Source organism: Macrobrachium nipponense, chromosome 12 (assembly GCF_015104395.2).
Source record: "Macrobrachium nipponense isolate FS-2020 chromosome 12, ASM1510439v2, whole genome shotgun sequence".
In the NCBI taxonomy this organism is placed as follows: Eukaryota; Metazoa; Arthropoda; class Malacostraca; order Decapoda; family Palaemonidae; genus Macrobrachium; species Macrobrachium nipponense.
Genome location: NC_087205.1, coordinates 7,870,280 through 7,883,095, shown reverse-complemented (window position 1 = coordinate 7,883,095; position 12,816 = coordinate 7,870,280). Strand labels below are relative to the sequence as shown.

Here is a 12,816-nt window from a genome sequence, read left to right as displayed (position 1 = left end):
CTGCATTGAGATCGTCTTTGGCCTTCCACTCGTCTGCCAAGAAGAATTGGAGAGGCCTGATGTGCAGTCTTCCCAAGGAAACAAACCTTTCCAGCGAGGAAATGGTCCCCAGCAGACTCATCCATTCCCTCGCCGAGCAAGTCTCTTTCCTTAGAAAGGCTGAGATCTTTTCTAAGCCTAGCCGCTGACGTTCCTGGGACGGAAACGCTCGAAAAGCCACTGAATCCATCTGAATCCCCAGTACAAGGATGGACTGTGTTGGGGGGTCAGATGCGACTTTTTCGAGGTTGACCAGAAGTCCCAGGACTTCGCTAAGGCTAAAGTGAACTGCAAGTCCTTCAGACACTTCTCTCTCGACGACGCTCTGATCAGCCAGTCGTCGAGGTATAGGGAAACTCTTATTCCCGAAGAGTGTAGCCACCTCGCTACGTTCTTCATCACTACTGTGAACACCATCGGAGCCGTGGTCAGTCCGAAGCACATAGCTCTGAACTGCCATACTTTGTTGTTCAAGACAAATCTTAGTACTTTTCTTGAAAGAGGGTGGATCGGGATGTGGAAGTACGCGTCCTGCAAGTCTAAGGATACCATCCAGTCGCCCGGTCTCAACGCTCCCAGAAACAGAATGAGGCGTCTCCATCGTGAATTTGATCTTTTCCACGAAAAGATTGAGCTTGCTTACATCTAGAACTGGACGCCAACCTGACGACTGCTTTGGTACTAGGAAGATTCTGTTGTAAAAACCTGGAGACCCCAGGTCCGCGACTTGTTCCACCGCTCTTTTTGTCGATCATCTGCTGAAGGAGATCGAACAAGACTTTCTTCTTTTCTCCTTGGTAGGATGGAGAAAGGTCTCTGGGAGTCGTAGAAAGAGGAGGAAGATCTAAAAAGGGGATCTTGTACCCCTGCTCCACGATCTTGAGGGACCAAGAGTCCGTGTCTCTCTCTCTCCACGCTCCCCGCAAAATACTTCGGTCTGGCTCCGACTGGTGTCTGAAGGACATGCTTTTCACTTGGAAGGCTTTGGCTTAAAAGAAGCTCTTCCTCGTGAAAACCCTCTCCCTCGAGGAGCTGCTCTCGAGGGGGGAGCCCCACGAAAGGGCTTTACTTTCTTCGGCGGACGAACTGCAGCCGAAGAGGTTGAAGGTACGGCTGACCGTCTTGTAGACTGGCCAAAAGGTCCTGAGTAGCCTTCTCTTGTAAGCTGTTCGTCAGGTCCTTTACCAAAGTCTGGGGGGAAGAGATGGTTCGAAAGAGGCGAAACAACAAATCCGCTTTCTGAGCTGGCGTCACCGAACGAGCTGTGAAGTTGCACAGCAAAGCTCTCTTTTTAACAAAGCTGTTCCAAAGTGAGATACGAGCTCCTCCGAACCATCCCTGACGGCTTTGTCCATACATGCTAACACGCTGGACAGCTCCCCCAGACTAAGAGATTCTGGGCTTCTCGCTTGCATATCCAGAACTCCCAAACACCAGTCAAGGAAGTTGAAGACTTCCAGCGTCCTGAGCAGACCTTTCAAATGATGGTCAGTCTCCGACGCGGTCCAAGTTACCTTAGCAGAGGGTAAAAGCGACCTCCTCTGTAAGTCCACAAGGCTGGAGAAATCTCCCTGAGCGAAGAAGGATACGAACTCCCACTTCATCTTTGGTTCTATACCAAATGCCCCCTTTTTCCACTAAGTCTAGTAGGAGGCAAGGCGAAGGTCGTCTTGCCTTGGTGGCTCTCCTTCTTATCATCCAATCCTGGAGCTTCTTAAAAGCACGTTTCGTTGATAGAGAAGTTTTCATCTCTACAACTCCGGGATTTTACCAGTTTTCGATGAAGAAAACTGTGAAGGAGGAGACTTGGGAGCTGCGGGCTGAAATTTGTCCTCAAAAGAAGAAGCGCAAGAGTCGTACTAGGACTTTATAGTCCGAGATAGAAGGGGCTGTAGCAGGTTCCTCTTCACCCGATTCAGCCGAACTACTTAGTTCTCCTTCTTCTCTAAACGGAAGAGGAGAACGTCTGTCAGGAGAAGGCGTCCTAATGGCGGGTCTTGGCAAGATCAAAGGACCCCTATCCTTGCTAGATGCAGCCTTATTTCGGCTGTCTTCTTTATGACGCTTACTGCTCGTTGATGGTAGAGCGTCCTGAGGAGGACGAGCGTCCTCAGCGCCTTCCGCGGCAGTCTCACCTGCCCGAGAAGCGTCCTTACATCTCTTCGCTGGCATACGTGCCTGAGCGCGTAAAATAGCGCTGGGGGTAAGACTTCTTGATCAGAATCCCCAAAAACGTCTTGAAAGGAGGCCTGAATGTCCTGGCGAGCTTCCTGCCAAGCGTCCTGTCTAGCGTCCTGGAGAGCGTCCTGCCGAGCGTCCTGTGTAGCGTCCTGGCGAGCGTCCTGACGAACGTCCTGCCTAGCGTCCTGCCAAGCGTCCTGACGAACGTCCTGCCTAGCGTCCTGCCAAGCGTCCTGACGAGCGTCTTGACAAGCGTCCTGACGAGCGTCTTGCCGAACGTCCTGCGAACGTCCTCGTACAGAGCGTCCAAAAAAAGCGTCCTTGACGTAACGTCCTTCTAGATGACGAACGAGATCGGCGAATCGCTGAAGGAGAAGCGATCGGCGAACGAGACGCAGTAGGTGAAGGAGAAGGAGACTGCTTAGTCCTCTTGACAGGCAGTCTAAGGTCCTTCCTCCGCTTAGGCTCGACTGCTGCTGGGCGAGTCCTCTGAGCCATAAGCGAGGATAGCTGGTCCTGAAGGGACAAAATGATGTTCTTCGTCGGAGAAGAATGAGCAGAGGAAGCAGGACTGATCCTGTGAGAAGACGAGGGGCGAGGGGACGCCTCCTTCCTTCTCACAGGTACAGCTACCTGTTTCTCAGGTATACGCGCCTGTGCACGCAACCTAGCGTCCTCATCGGAGGAGATCCTACCTCTCTTCTGAGGCGGAAAGACATCATAAGCGTTTTCCGACGAAAGCGGCGAAAGAGGACGTGAAGCGTCCTCCGCAAGAAACGTCCTCTTTAACGGACGAGAGTCTCTCCGAGCGCTCCACCCCTTGCGCGGGGAGGACGCTTCGGAGGACGAGAAGCACTCTTTCAGGACGCGTGCTCGTGCACGGTCCTTGGCAGCCTGGGTCTTTGCTACATGGTCTGCCGAAGGGACGCCAGATCGTGGGAGCCCCCGTAACCCTCTTGCGGCTTTCGACATACCTCCTCCCTGGGTCTTGGGAGTCTGATAGAGGTCTAGGCCTAGAGGCATTATGGGGCCGATCTGACGCCCCCTCCACAACACTGGGGGCACGATCACACACTTGCACCGAGCCAGTTTCTAAGGCTTTCACTTTGGTCTCCAGAGTGCGAAGAGACTCCAAAATCATAGAGAGAGCATTCGCTTCTCCCGACACAGAATCAGAGCCCGAAGGCAACACAGGTTTAGGGGTTGTAAACACTACAGGTGTTAGTGCAGGAGAGATGTTAGTCTTACCTTTGGAAGAACCACTCCTTGATGAAGACCTCCTGATCCTATCGCGCTCCAATTTAAGGCGATAGGACTCATATACTCTCCATTCATCATCAGTCAATTTCTCACATTCATTGCACCGATGATCAATCAAACAATTAAGCCCCCTACAACTCATACATACTGTGTGGGGGTCTACCGATGCTTTCGGTAGCCTCACCTTACAATCAGCCCTCACACACACTCTGAAACTCACAACACTTGATCCAGACATATCTTATAGAGAAAAGTCAATCCAAAATCAAAAACGGTCCACTATCGCGCATGCCAATTCAACAATCCAATTCAATACCAAAAAAATCAATCAGATACTTAAAAGCGAGTCAATTTCCAAAAAATCCTGAGCAGAGGTCTGTAAACAGATGTTTACCGACCGGCGACAGAAAAAAATATGAATAGAAAATGGGAATGGTTCCTGATATCCGCCTCCCAGCGGCGGGAATGGGTACTACCACCTGGCCGCCCACTGCGTGTGCCGCGAGTTTTGAAATTTCTGTCGGACGTCAGAAAATACAGCTATATATATATCTGTCAGGTAAGTGGCATGAACAAACCTTTGGATTGCATTCATTATACATAATTCTTAACCCAGCATTTTGTTTGGGGAGCTAAAACTAAAGAAAAGGCATGTGGATTGAATTTGCAACCATTTCTTGATAAATAACTCTATACAAAAATATTTTTTCTAAGGTAAAATAGGTACCTTTTACGTATCGCTTTTTTGAGATTTTGTAGTGTTTAAAGAAAGACTGGAAAAGAATTTGCAATATAACTTTTATTTTATACAGTTCAATTTTTATTATATGAAAATAACAGAGAGAACCTTTTATATATGATATAAAGACAGGAATGAAATTGAAAAGTATTTAGTGCATTATATATATATAAGAAAATCTCTTCAAACAAAATGGGTATTTTCATTTAGAAAACTTTTAAAACAAAACTTCATCTAACCACTCTTTTTGCATAGCTTTTTACATTCACAGGTCTTTTTGTACTTGCTTACAGTATGGTACATTTTAAAGCATGGCAAAATGAGCAAAGGTGGTTTGTTAGGACAGGTTTCACAGTCATATGTCTTTTGTCTTCTTTTGCCCTCCCCTTTTTTCTTAAGCAGCAGTCAGTACATACTGCAAACAATACAATCAGGCTTGTGATTTTTTTCTACAAATTGAGTAATGAAATACCTGCTTTTGAGTCTGTTTGATAATTGTGATTCCAGTCTCCTCTTACCAATCAGTGGCCTTTTTGAATAACCTTCCAACAGTCCATTTGCAAAACCATGTAAAATGGTACAAGATAAGGTTACTATTTGATCAGTGGTAACTAACCATTGATCAAACGGTAACTCTTATTCATACTTTTCCAGGCTTAAAACTAAGCTAACCTACACAGCAAGCATAGGCTACATAGTTGTGTGAGTGATACAAAAACAAAGAAAACAGTCATTATCTTAGATAGGAATGTAAAACTAGAGCGGAAAACCAAAAGTAATATAACTTACACAACTGTGCATGTGAAGCCAAAGCAAGACAGAAAATGCAAGAAAAAATAATAATAACATGTTACGAGTTCAGCTTGCACTGCAGAGTCAGTACTAACTTTTCAACGCTTTCCAATTAAACTGGCTAAATCAATCAGTACTCATTTTTCATTTCCCAAACAACGTCCACAAAGCCTAGCCCTCTAAAACGCATCCCCCCCCCAAACAACAATGTCCATGTATCCTAGCCTACCTAAAATACTGCCAAGTAGGTATGTCTCAACTAGGCAAATCCTCCTCTCTCTCTTTCTCTCTCTACTTCTTCCTCTGTTTCTCTATTTGTATAAATATATATAGATTTACATATACTACTACATATATATGATGCAAAGTATATGTCTTTATATAGCCTAATATAAAAACATATACTATATAGTTTACTCATTCATATATTTGTGTACATCTACGATCAATTAAAAGGCTCAAAATTTAAATGGCCGGTTAAAGGGCCAAACAATAAAATTTAAATTCTGGCCATTCATTACTGCTTCATTTTACTATTACATAAGCTTGTGGTAACTTATCAAAATATTACTTTCAACCAGCATTGATTCATAACACAAAAAATGCATCAATACGTAAAACACCAATTTATAACGAATAAATGAACAAAATACAAGTCACTTCATGCCCAGCTGGGCTTAAACATTGACTTCTTTTGTTATTGTTATGTTTCGGGACGCCACCAATAGATGGTGCTAGATATTGCCATCAGGTTTTCTATGATTGTAAATCAAAAAAAGTGGACCAGTAATTTTAAGGGTAAACATTTTTCTATGGTGGTAAACCAGTGTCGACACTCACTCTTCTTAAACAAGTGTCTGTCGTCGCTCAGAGGCGACAGCCGCACTCTAAGGGTTAAGGTGAGAGCACACAATATTGGAGCGGTTGGCACCTCGTATGCTTTCAAACGTAATTGTCACTTTCTGCAATTCTTCAGCCTAGTTACTGTTAGGTGTCAGTCCATATTCGAGACACATTACTTAAGAGCGATAAGAGACAGTATTTGAAAACTGCTGTACCTTGGGTCCGTTGTCAGTGGGTGGCATGGTATTGGGGGACGAAGTGTAGTAAACATCCTTTTATCCTTGATCTTAGCCTTGAAGTAGGGTTTTGAGTCATTGGGGACCCTGGGGGCTACCTTGTACTTGGAGTGCCCACCAGTTTTTAGTGGATGGGCAGTAGTCTGTTGCTTTGTTGTTCCTTTTGTTCTCCGATAGTGGGTGGGGTAGTTACCTACAGAAAAACAATAGAAGTGCTACCGTGTGAGTGGAAAAGTATAGCTATGTATTTACTGGGTAAGTACATATACTATATGAAACTTAATTTTATTGTAAAGATACCCTCTCAGAAAAGTAGATGGAGTGACATAAAATTGCTGCTGTAGAAGACCCAATTCCCAAATTAGAAATCTATGGAGAGGGAAGACTCAAGAGGCTCACCTGTAGGGAAATGGGATTAAGGTCATGTGAATGACTAAATATATATATTCCAGTTCTGTATTTTATTGAAGTGATTAATTTGTACTTGGAAAATGTATTTTGTTCTTCGTAAACAATCAGTACATAAAGGCTTGTTAATGGCATAATTTGTACATTTTCTTTAACTTATGTGCAGTTTGCAAATATTGTTAGAGATATTCCACTACTTACAAACTTTCAGATACAAATTTCCATGTCCACATATGTTGGATATAGAGAGTATTTTATGTATTTCATTGCCACTTATTCAAGGAAGATTACAGATTTTTTTAATGTAAATTTAAATAATGGACAGAGACCAAATTGTCTTCTTAGCAAGCTTTATTACCTTACAGTGCTATATACACTATGCTAATTACAAAGCTGGATGCTTAGGGTACCTTTGTTGACTCATAAAAAGATTGAACCTACAGACGAGCTGTCAGAAAGAAACTTGTTTGTATGTAGATGACTACTTGTACTGTAAGCAGGCATACAGTTCAATAAGAATAAGAACTTTTTTCTTTCAGATGCATGAATTGGTTCCATCTGTGATGACTTGCATTGTAAGTCGACAACTATGCATGAAACCTGACATGGATAACCACTGGGCCTTGAGGGACTTTGCTGCTCGCCTTATATCACAGATATGCAAGAATTATAATACAACCACAAATGGTTTACAAACTCGTATCACCAGGGTTTTTTCACGATGCTTGAAAACTGACAGAACAGCACTTTCCTCAGTTTACGGTGCAATTGCAGGTTAGTAGTTAGTTCAAAATATGTACACATTTGACTGTACTTATACTAAAAAAAAAATTTTTCAAGATGAGATATAAGTGCCAAATGTTTCATTTTTAAGAAGTACATTTAGAAGAGCCTTTTTGGACTCAGAGGTCTGGATAAACTAATCCTTTATAATAATAATAGTAAGAAGGCACACCATTGTTATACATATAGTGGTTATCAATTAATCATTTTTACCTACAGGTCTCTCTGAGCTCGGTCCTGAAGTAACCAAAGTGTTTGTTTTACCAAAGTTGCGTGCCTTGAGTGACAAAATCGAACAGTGTATGGAAGGCACAAATGCTTATGATAAAAATGCTGCTGCTCACATCAAAGGCCTTCTGTTGGTAAGAATAGTTACTCTGCAAAGTGAATTTTATTTATAGTAGTCTGCAATACCAGTATTGTGTGTGTTATTTCTTATCATATAAATGCCATTAATGAATATTGTTACTTTTATTCAAACTGAGTACAAGTACTCCTCGTTTAGCGACGGGGTTCAGTTCCAGCGACCACGTTGTTAAACGAATTTGTCGTTAAGCGTGTTATTCTCTTTATTTCAACTAATAGCATTAATTTTCAGTCATAAATTATATACAGAACTAGTTTCTGCCATAGCCTACTGTTTGGTTAAGTTCTGACAATGCTTTTTATAATTTTATTACTCATATACTTTAACTTCAGTATTTTATAGCTTCATAGTGTACATATATGTAATTTTCTTTAAAATACGTAGTGTACTTTATTTAACACATTTAGCCTACATTCCCCAGTTAGCCTAATAGTAAGTCAATACATTATTAAACTTTTCTCAGAATCTGCTCATTATTACGTATTGGTGACTTTCATGTCCTAAATTTGTTATTTCATAATTATCACTATTAGTTTCTTTGTCATTTATTTTCATTGTAGAGGGTAGTGAGAAGAAAAATGAAGAATGAAGTTTGGAAAAAAATAATGAATGAATTTCGGCGATCATAGTGCATTTGAATGTCGCCGTCAAAACGTAAACAAAGCACACTGCCATCTGTTGAGGAAAGTGAACACTAAACTATTCACTAATGGGATAAACATTTTCTAGCTTAGATAAAGATTTACGCTTGCACTTCTTACCACTAGTATCATCTGATCTCATGTGTGACATATCGAACACATATGTAAATACACAGTTGTATAAAAGGAATTTTCAAACTGTATCACATCTAAGTCTTGGAAGCACACTAGGAGTAAGGAGTTCGTGCATCCCAGTGTCTCATTGTTTTGATTAAAAGGTTTAACTTGGTAGAGACTTCTTAAGTGGAATATTTAAAAAATATATACATTTATTTTCAAGGTAATATAAAAAAACATATTTGACTTCATACATTACTAAGAATTACTTTGATAAAGACTGATAAAGACAAATAAGATATGGCATAATACTTGCTGTCTTGAAGTTGTGAACAATGCGTGGCGCCACCCTGTTGGGCGCGCATCGAACAAATGGCGGTGATTCAAGCCGAAACACTGTAGTAGTTTCTAGATTATAGAATGTCGGTTTTAAGAGGTTAACTTTTCTTTATAAAGTATATTAAAGCCTTATTTATTGTTTTAGCCATAGATTTCAAGGTTTTCAAAACCTAGGCTAGGCTAGATTATCGGCACTGAATAGCCTTTCTCTTGGCCACCATTCGGCAGTATTTTTATTTTCATTTTATGGTTTTTTCCTCTCTCTTCATGCATATGTTGCTGTCGTAACTCCAAGTTGTCGTAAAACAAATATGTCATTAAATGAGGAGTACCTGTACAGTGGGGCCCCCGTATTAACGTTTTCTGGATTCGCGGACTCACCCATTCGCGGATTTTTCTTTGGAACCTATGTAAAAGTTATTCGCGGGAGGACTCACCCATTCGCAGGGTTCTCTGTGGAACATGTCTAAAATTATTTTCGGATGCAAATTTTTCCGTACAGCAATATTCTGTGTTTTCATGTTATTTACTGTATAATATGTGTACATAATAATATGAAATCATACGGCACTTACTTGTGATTAATGTTGACTATAGATGATGATGATATTATAGCCGTGCAGCCTGATGAATGACGATTAAGATAGACTGCACAGCAAAGTAGAGGAGTTACTGATCCTCTGAGGGCGCCTCGTCACCTTCTTCAGGAGGCGCTTGGCAGGGATTTCAGGAGGCACCCCCATCTTTAGGTAATTGTACATTTGTACAAACAAGTCAAGATAGGGATTCACTATTTCATTCATAGTATTAATGAAAGTTGTGGCCCTTTCTTTATTTCTATCCCATGCCTTGACTGTTGTCTGTACCTCCCTGACATCCCTGATCAAATTATAGAGACCACGAAATTTCTCATAGTCCTGGTCCGTTGATTTGATAGCATTACTAAAGAATGGCCTCCCCAAGTATTTTGCCCTGCTCTTATTTGATCTCAATGCAGGCGACTGCACTTTCAGTCACGCGGTAATGGGCTGCTACTTCTCCATGACTTCTGCCCTCTCTCAACATAACTATCACTTCTATTTTCTCCTCAGCACTCATTAACTGTAAGGGCCTCTAATGCTTAAGCTTTTTGCCAGAAGCCTTAGAAACAGAACATTTAGAGGAGATTTTAAAGAATAAATTTTAGTCCGTAGTAGTGTGTACCGCACAGGCAAAAAACGTACAAACAAGAGACCATTGAACTTAATGTCCATTAGTATTGGGTCAGTTGGGTACGTATTGTGCAGACTGTACATTTCGTGAAATGTTTTAAGATGATTTCTTAATATGATATGTGTGTACATAAAGTGTTTTAGGATGATACTAAAAGTATGCAGATATATCTAAAATACGTAAGACAACAGGAATATAGGAGGGTACATATGTTTCTGTCATCGGCATGCAGTATGTACGTATTTTTCATGCATACGTACTAAGTATATTTTTGTGACTAAATACATTTTTTATGATGAAAAAAAAGATTTGTTCATGAAACTTACCTGTCAGATATATATATAGCTGTATTTTCTGAAGTCCGACAGAATTTTAAAAACTTCCGACACACGCAGTGGTCGGCCAGGTGGTTAGTACCCATTCCCGCCGCTGGGAGGCGGGTATCAGGAACCATTCCCATTTTCTATTCATAATTTTTCTGTCGCTGGTGCTGAAAACACCTGTTTTCAGTACCTCCGTCTTAGGATTTTGGAAACTTCATTGCCGCTAAGTATCCTAATTGTCTTTTGATTTATTTACTTGGATTTGTGGGATTTGTGGCTAGGCATACGCTATCTTACATTGATTTGAATTTGATTCATTTTTGCATAAAATATCTGAATCTAGTTAGGCTAGTTTCAGACGGGGTTGTCTGCAAAGATAGGGTGTGGCTACCGAAAGCTTCGGTAGATCCGCACTTGGTATGTACGAGGGGTATGGGTCTTGCTTCTTTGTTGAGATTTGTCATGTAAGGAGTGTGAGACTTTGTCTATTCCGTAAGGAAGACGTATGATTCGTATGTACGCAATTAATCAGTAAACATGTCTAATTCCGTAAGGAAGACGTATGATTCGTATGTACGCAATTAATCAGTAACAAAAGTCAGGGTAGTGAAACCTGCTAACCTTCCTGTAGACTTTATTTTGCCTAACCCTGTAGTATGGCCTACGGGCTATGAATATGTCTACGAGAGGTGCTCGCTCTCCTTCATTGCTGTGAAGTGCTACTTCTGTAATTGTTACTCTAACCCTGCAGTGTTGCCTTCGGGCCCTAAGCAGTGTCTGTAGAGGAATTGCCCTTTCTCTGATACTCTTTTCGATTCGTATCTTAGAATCGAAAGTGCTTGCTTTAGAGAGTAAAAGTGAAGTGCAGAAGTGCAGTGATACCCCTTGTGTAGTGAGGGTGCGTCAGATCGGCCTCGTTTCGCCTCTAGGCCGGGACCTCTGCTTGACTCCCAGGACCCGGGGAGGGAGCATGTCGAAAGCCTAAGGAGGGTTACAAGGAACCCCCACCGATCTGGCGTGCCTTCGGCAGTTTCTGATGAAAATCCCCAGACTGCCAAAGTGCGTGCGCGTGCACGAATCCTGAAAGATTGCTTCTCGTCCTCCGAAGCGTCCTCCCCATGCAGGGTTTGGAGCTTTCGGAAGGACTCGCGCCCTCTAAATAGAAGCTTTATAGAAGAGGACGCTTCACGTCCTCTCTCTCTCTCTCGTTATGCGTTTCAGTGAGAAGTAAGAAGGCGAACGTCGCCTGAACTCGTGTCCGTCTTTCCACCGAGAATACGTAAGAGAAGTCATAGTAGCAGGAAGCTTTTGAGAGCGGACGCCCGGGACGCTCGGATGGACTCCAGGCGCGCGCGGGTGCACGCCAAGTGCGTTGCCAGACGCCAAGTGCGCGCCATTGGACGCCAAGTGCGCGTCCAGTGGACGCCGAGCGCGCTCCAGTGGAACGCCGAGCCGCTCAAGTGGACCCGAGCGCGGCTCCAGTGGACGCTGAGCGTGCACCAGCGCACGCCAGGTGTGTCGCCTGGCTGAACGTTTCTGTTGAACTCTTCAAGCTCTTGTTTCAGATATGGGCCTAAAGAATGTTTATCTCTACCTCCGGTGATACCTTCTACCTCACCTGCAAAGAATGTGAAGTAGGCAGTGCTTCGGAGGAAGTTTAAAGTGAACAGACAACTTCTTCTTCGAAACCCAGCAAGACATCGGGTTTCGTGAATTCAAGAGGTCTCTGTCAATTAATATTGCTTTCGCATAGGTGGATGGAGTTAAGGAAAGCTCAAGGGAAGATCTCGTTTGCTCTACCGCAACCTTTGCCATTCTGCCAATAAATTTAAGTTGCCACTACCGCAGTCAAGACTTTGCGATAAGGCAGTTACGGGTTATGTAAGGCTCGATGTCCTGCACGTCAGGACTACTCGGCAACGTTCAGTGGGATTCTTGCAAAGGCACTCATCAAAAGGACGCTCTTCAGGAAAGCGCAAGACAGGACTTCCTTTGCCATACTGCCAATAAATTTTAAGCTTTAGCAGGCATTAGTTGTGATACGGGAGAGGAAGCTGGTTGGAGAGTTTCTTCCTCTTCCCAGGATAATTTTGCAAGCTTTTTAGCCCATCTGAAAGGGTTTTTCAGATGATAAATTTTGTTAGTTTCTAGTCGGGACTACGCTGCCGAATTGAACATCGTCGTTCTACCTGCCGTAAGCCCAGTCTCTTAACAGGATTCTTGCCCCTTCCTCGTTTGAGACGGGAATCGGAAAAATTAAATGCTTGACTCCCTGGATTACGTTTTGTCAATTCAGTGACTTTCCCCCATTGACAATATACTTTCGTTTTGTCAAGTAAGTGGGTATCCCCTCATTGACAAAATATCTCTTTGTCCCGTAAATGGGTTAGTTCTCATTGACAAACATCTCATTAACTTGATATTGCGTAAGCGAATAAGCTCTTATTGACAAGATTCGGAAGAGCTCTCATTCGTCATTCGCAGACTCGTACAAGAAATAGACTTGTAGACTACGTCAATGAACGCTTATGTCCAG

General features: G+C 42.6%; 1 protein-coding gene across 2 annotated transcripts in view; it reads left to right on the top strand.

The window, feature by feature from the left end:
* The window catches only part of LOC135224322 (transcription initiation factor TFIID subunit 6-like), a 42,489-nt gene that overhangs the window by 16,242 nt on the left and 13,431 nt on the right, over positions 1-12,816 (top strand). For both annotated transcript variants that reach the window (XM_064263218.1, XM_064263219.1), the window contains 2 exons: positions 7,038-7,272; positions 7,501-7,643. In XM_064263218.1, coding sequence (XP_064119288.1) covers positions 7,038-7,272; positions 7,501-7,643 — 378 coding nt within the window. The remainder of the gene's footprint in view (positions 1-7,037; positions 7,273-7,500; positions 7,644-12,816) is intronic.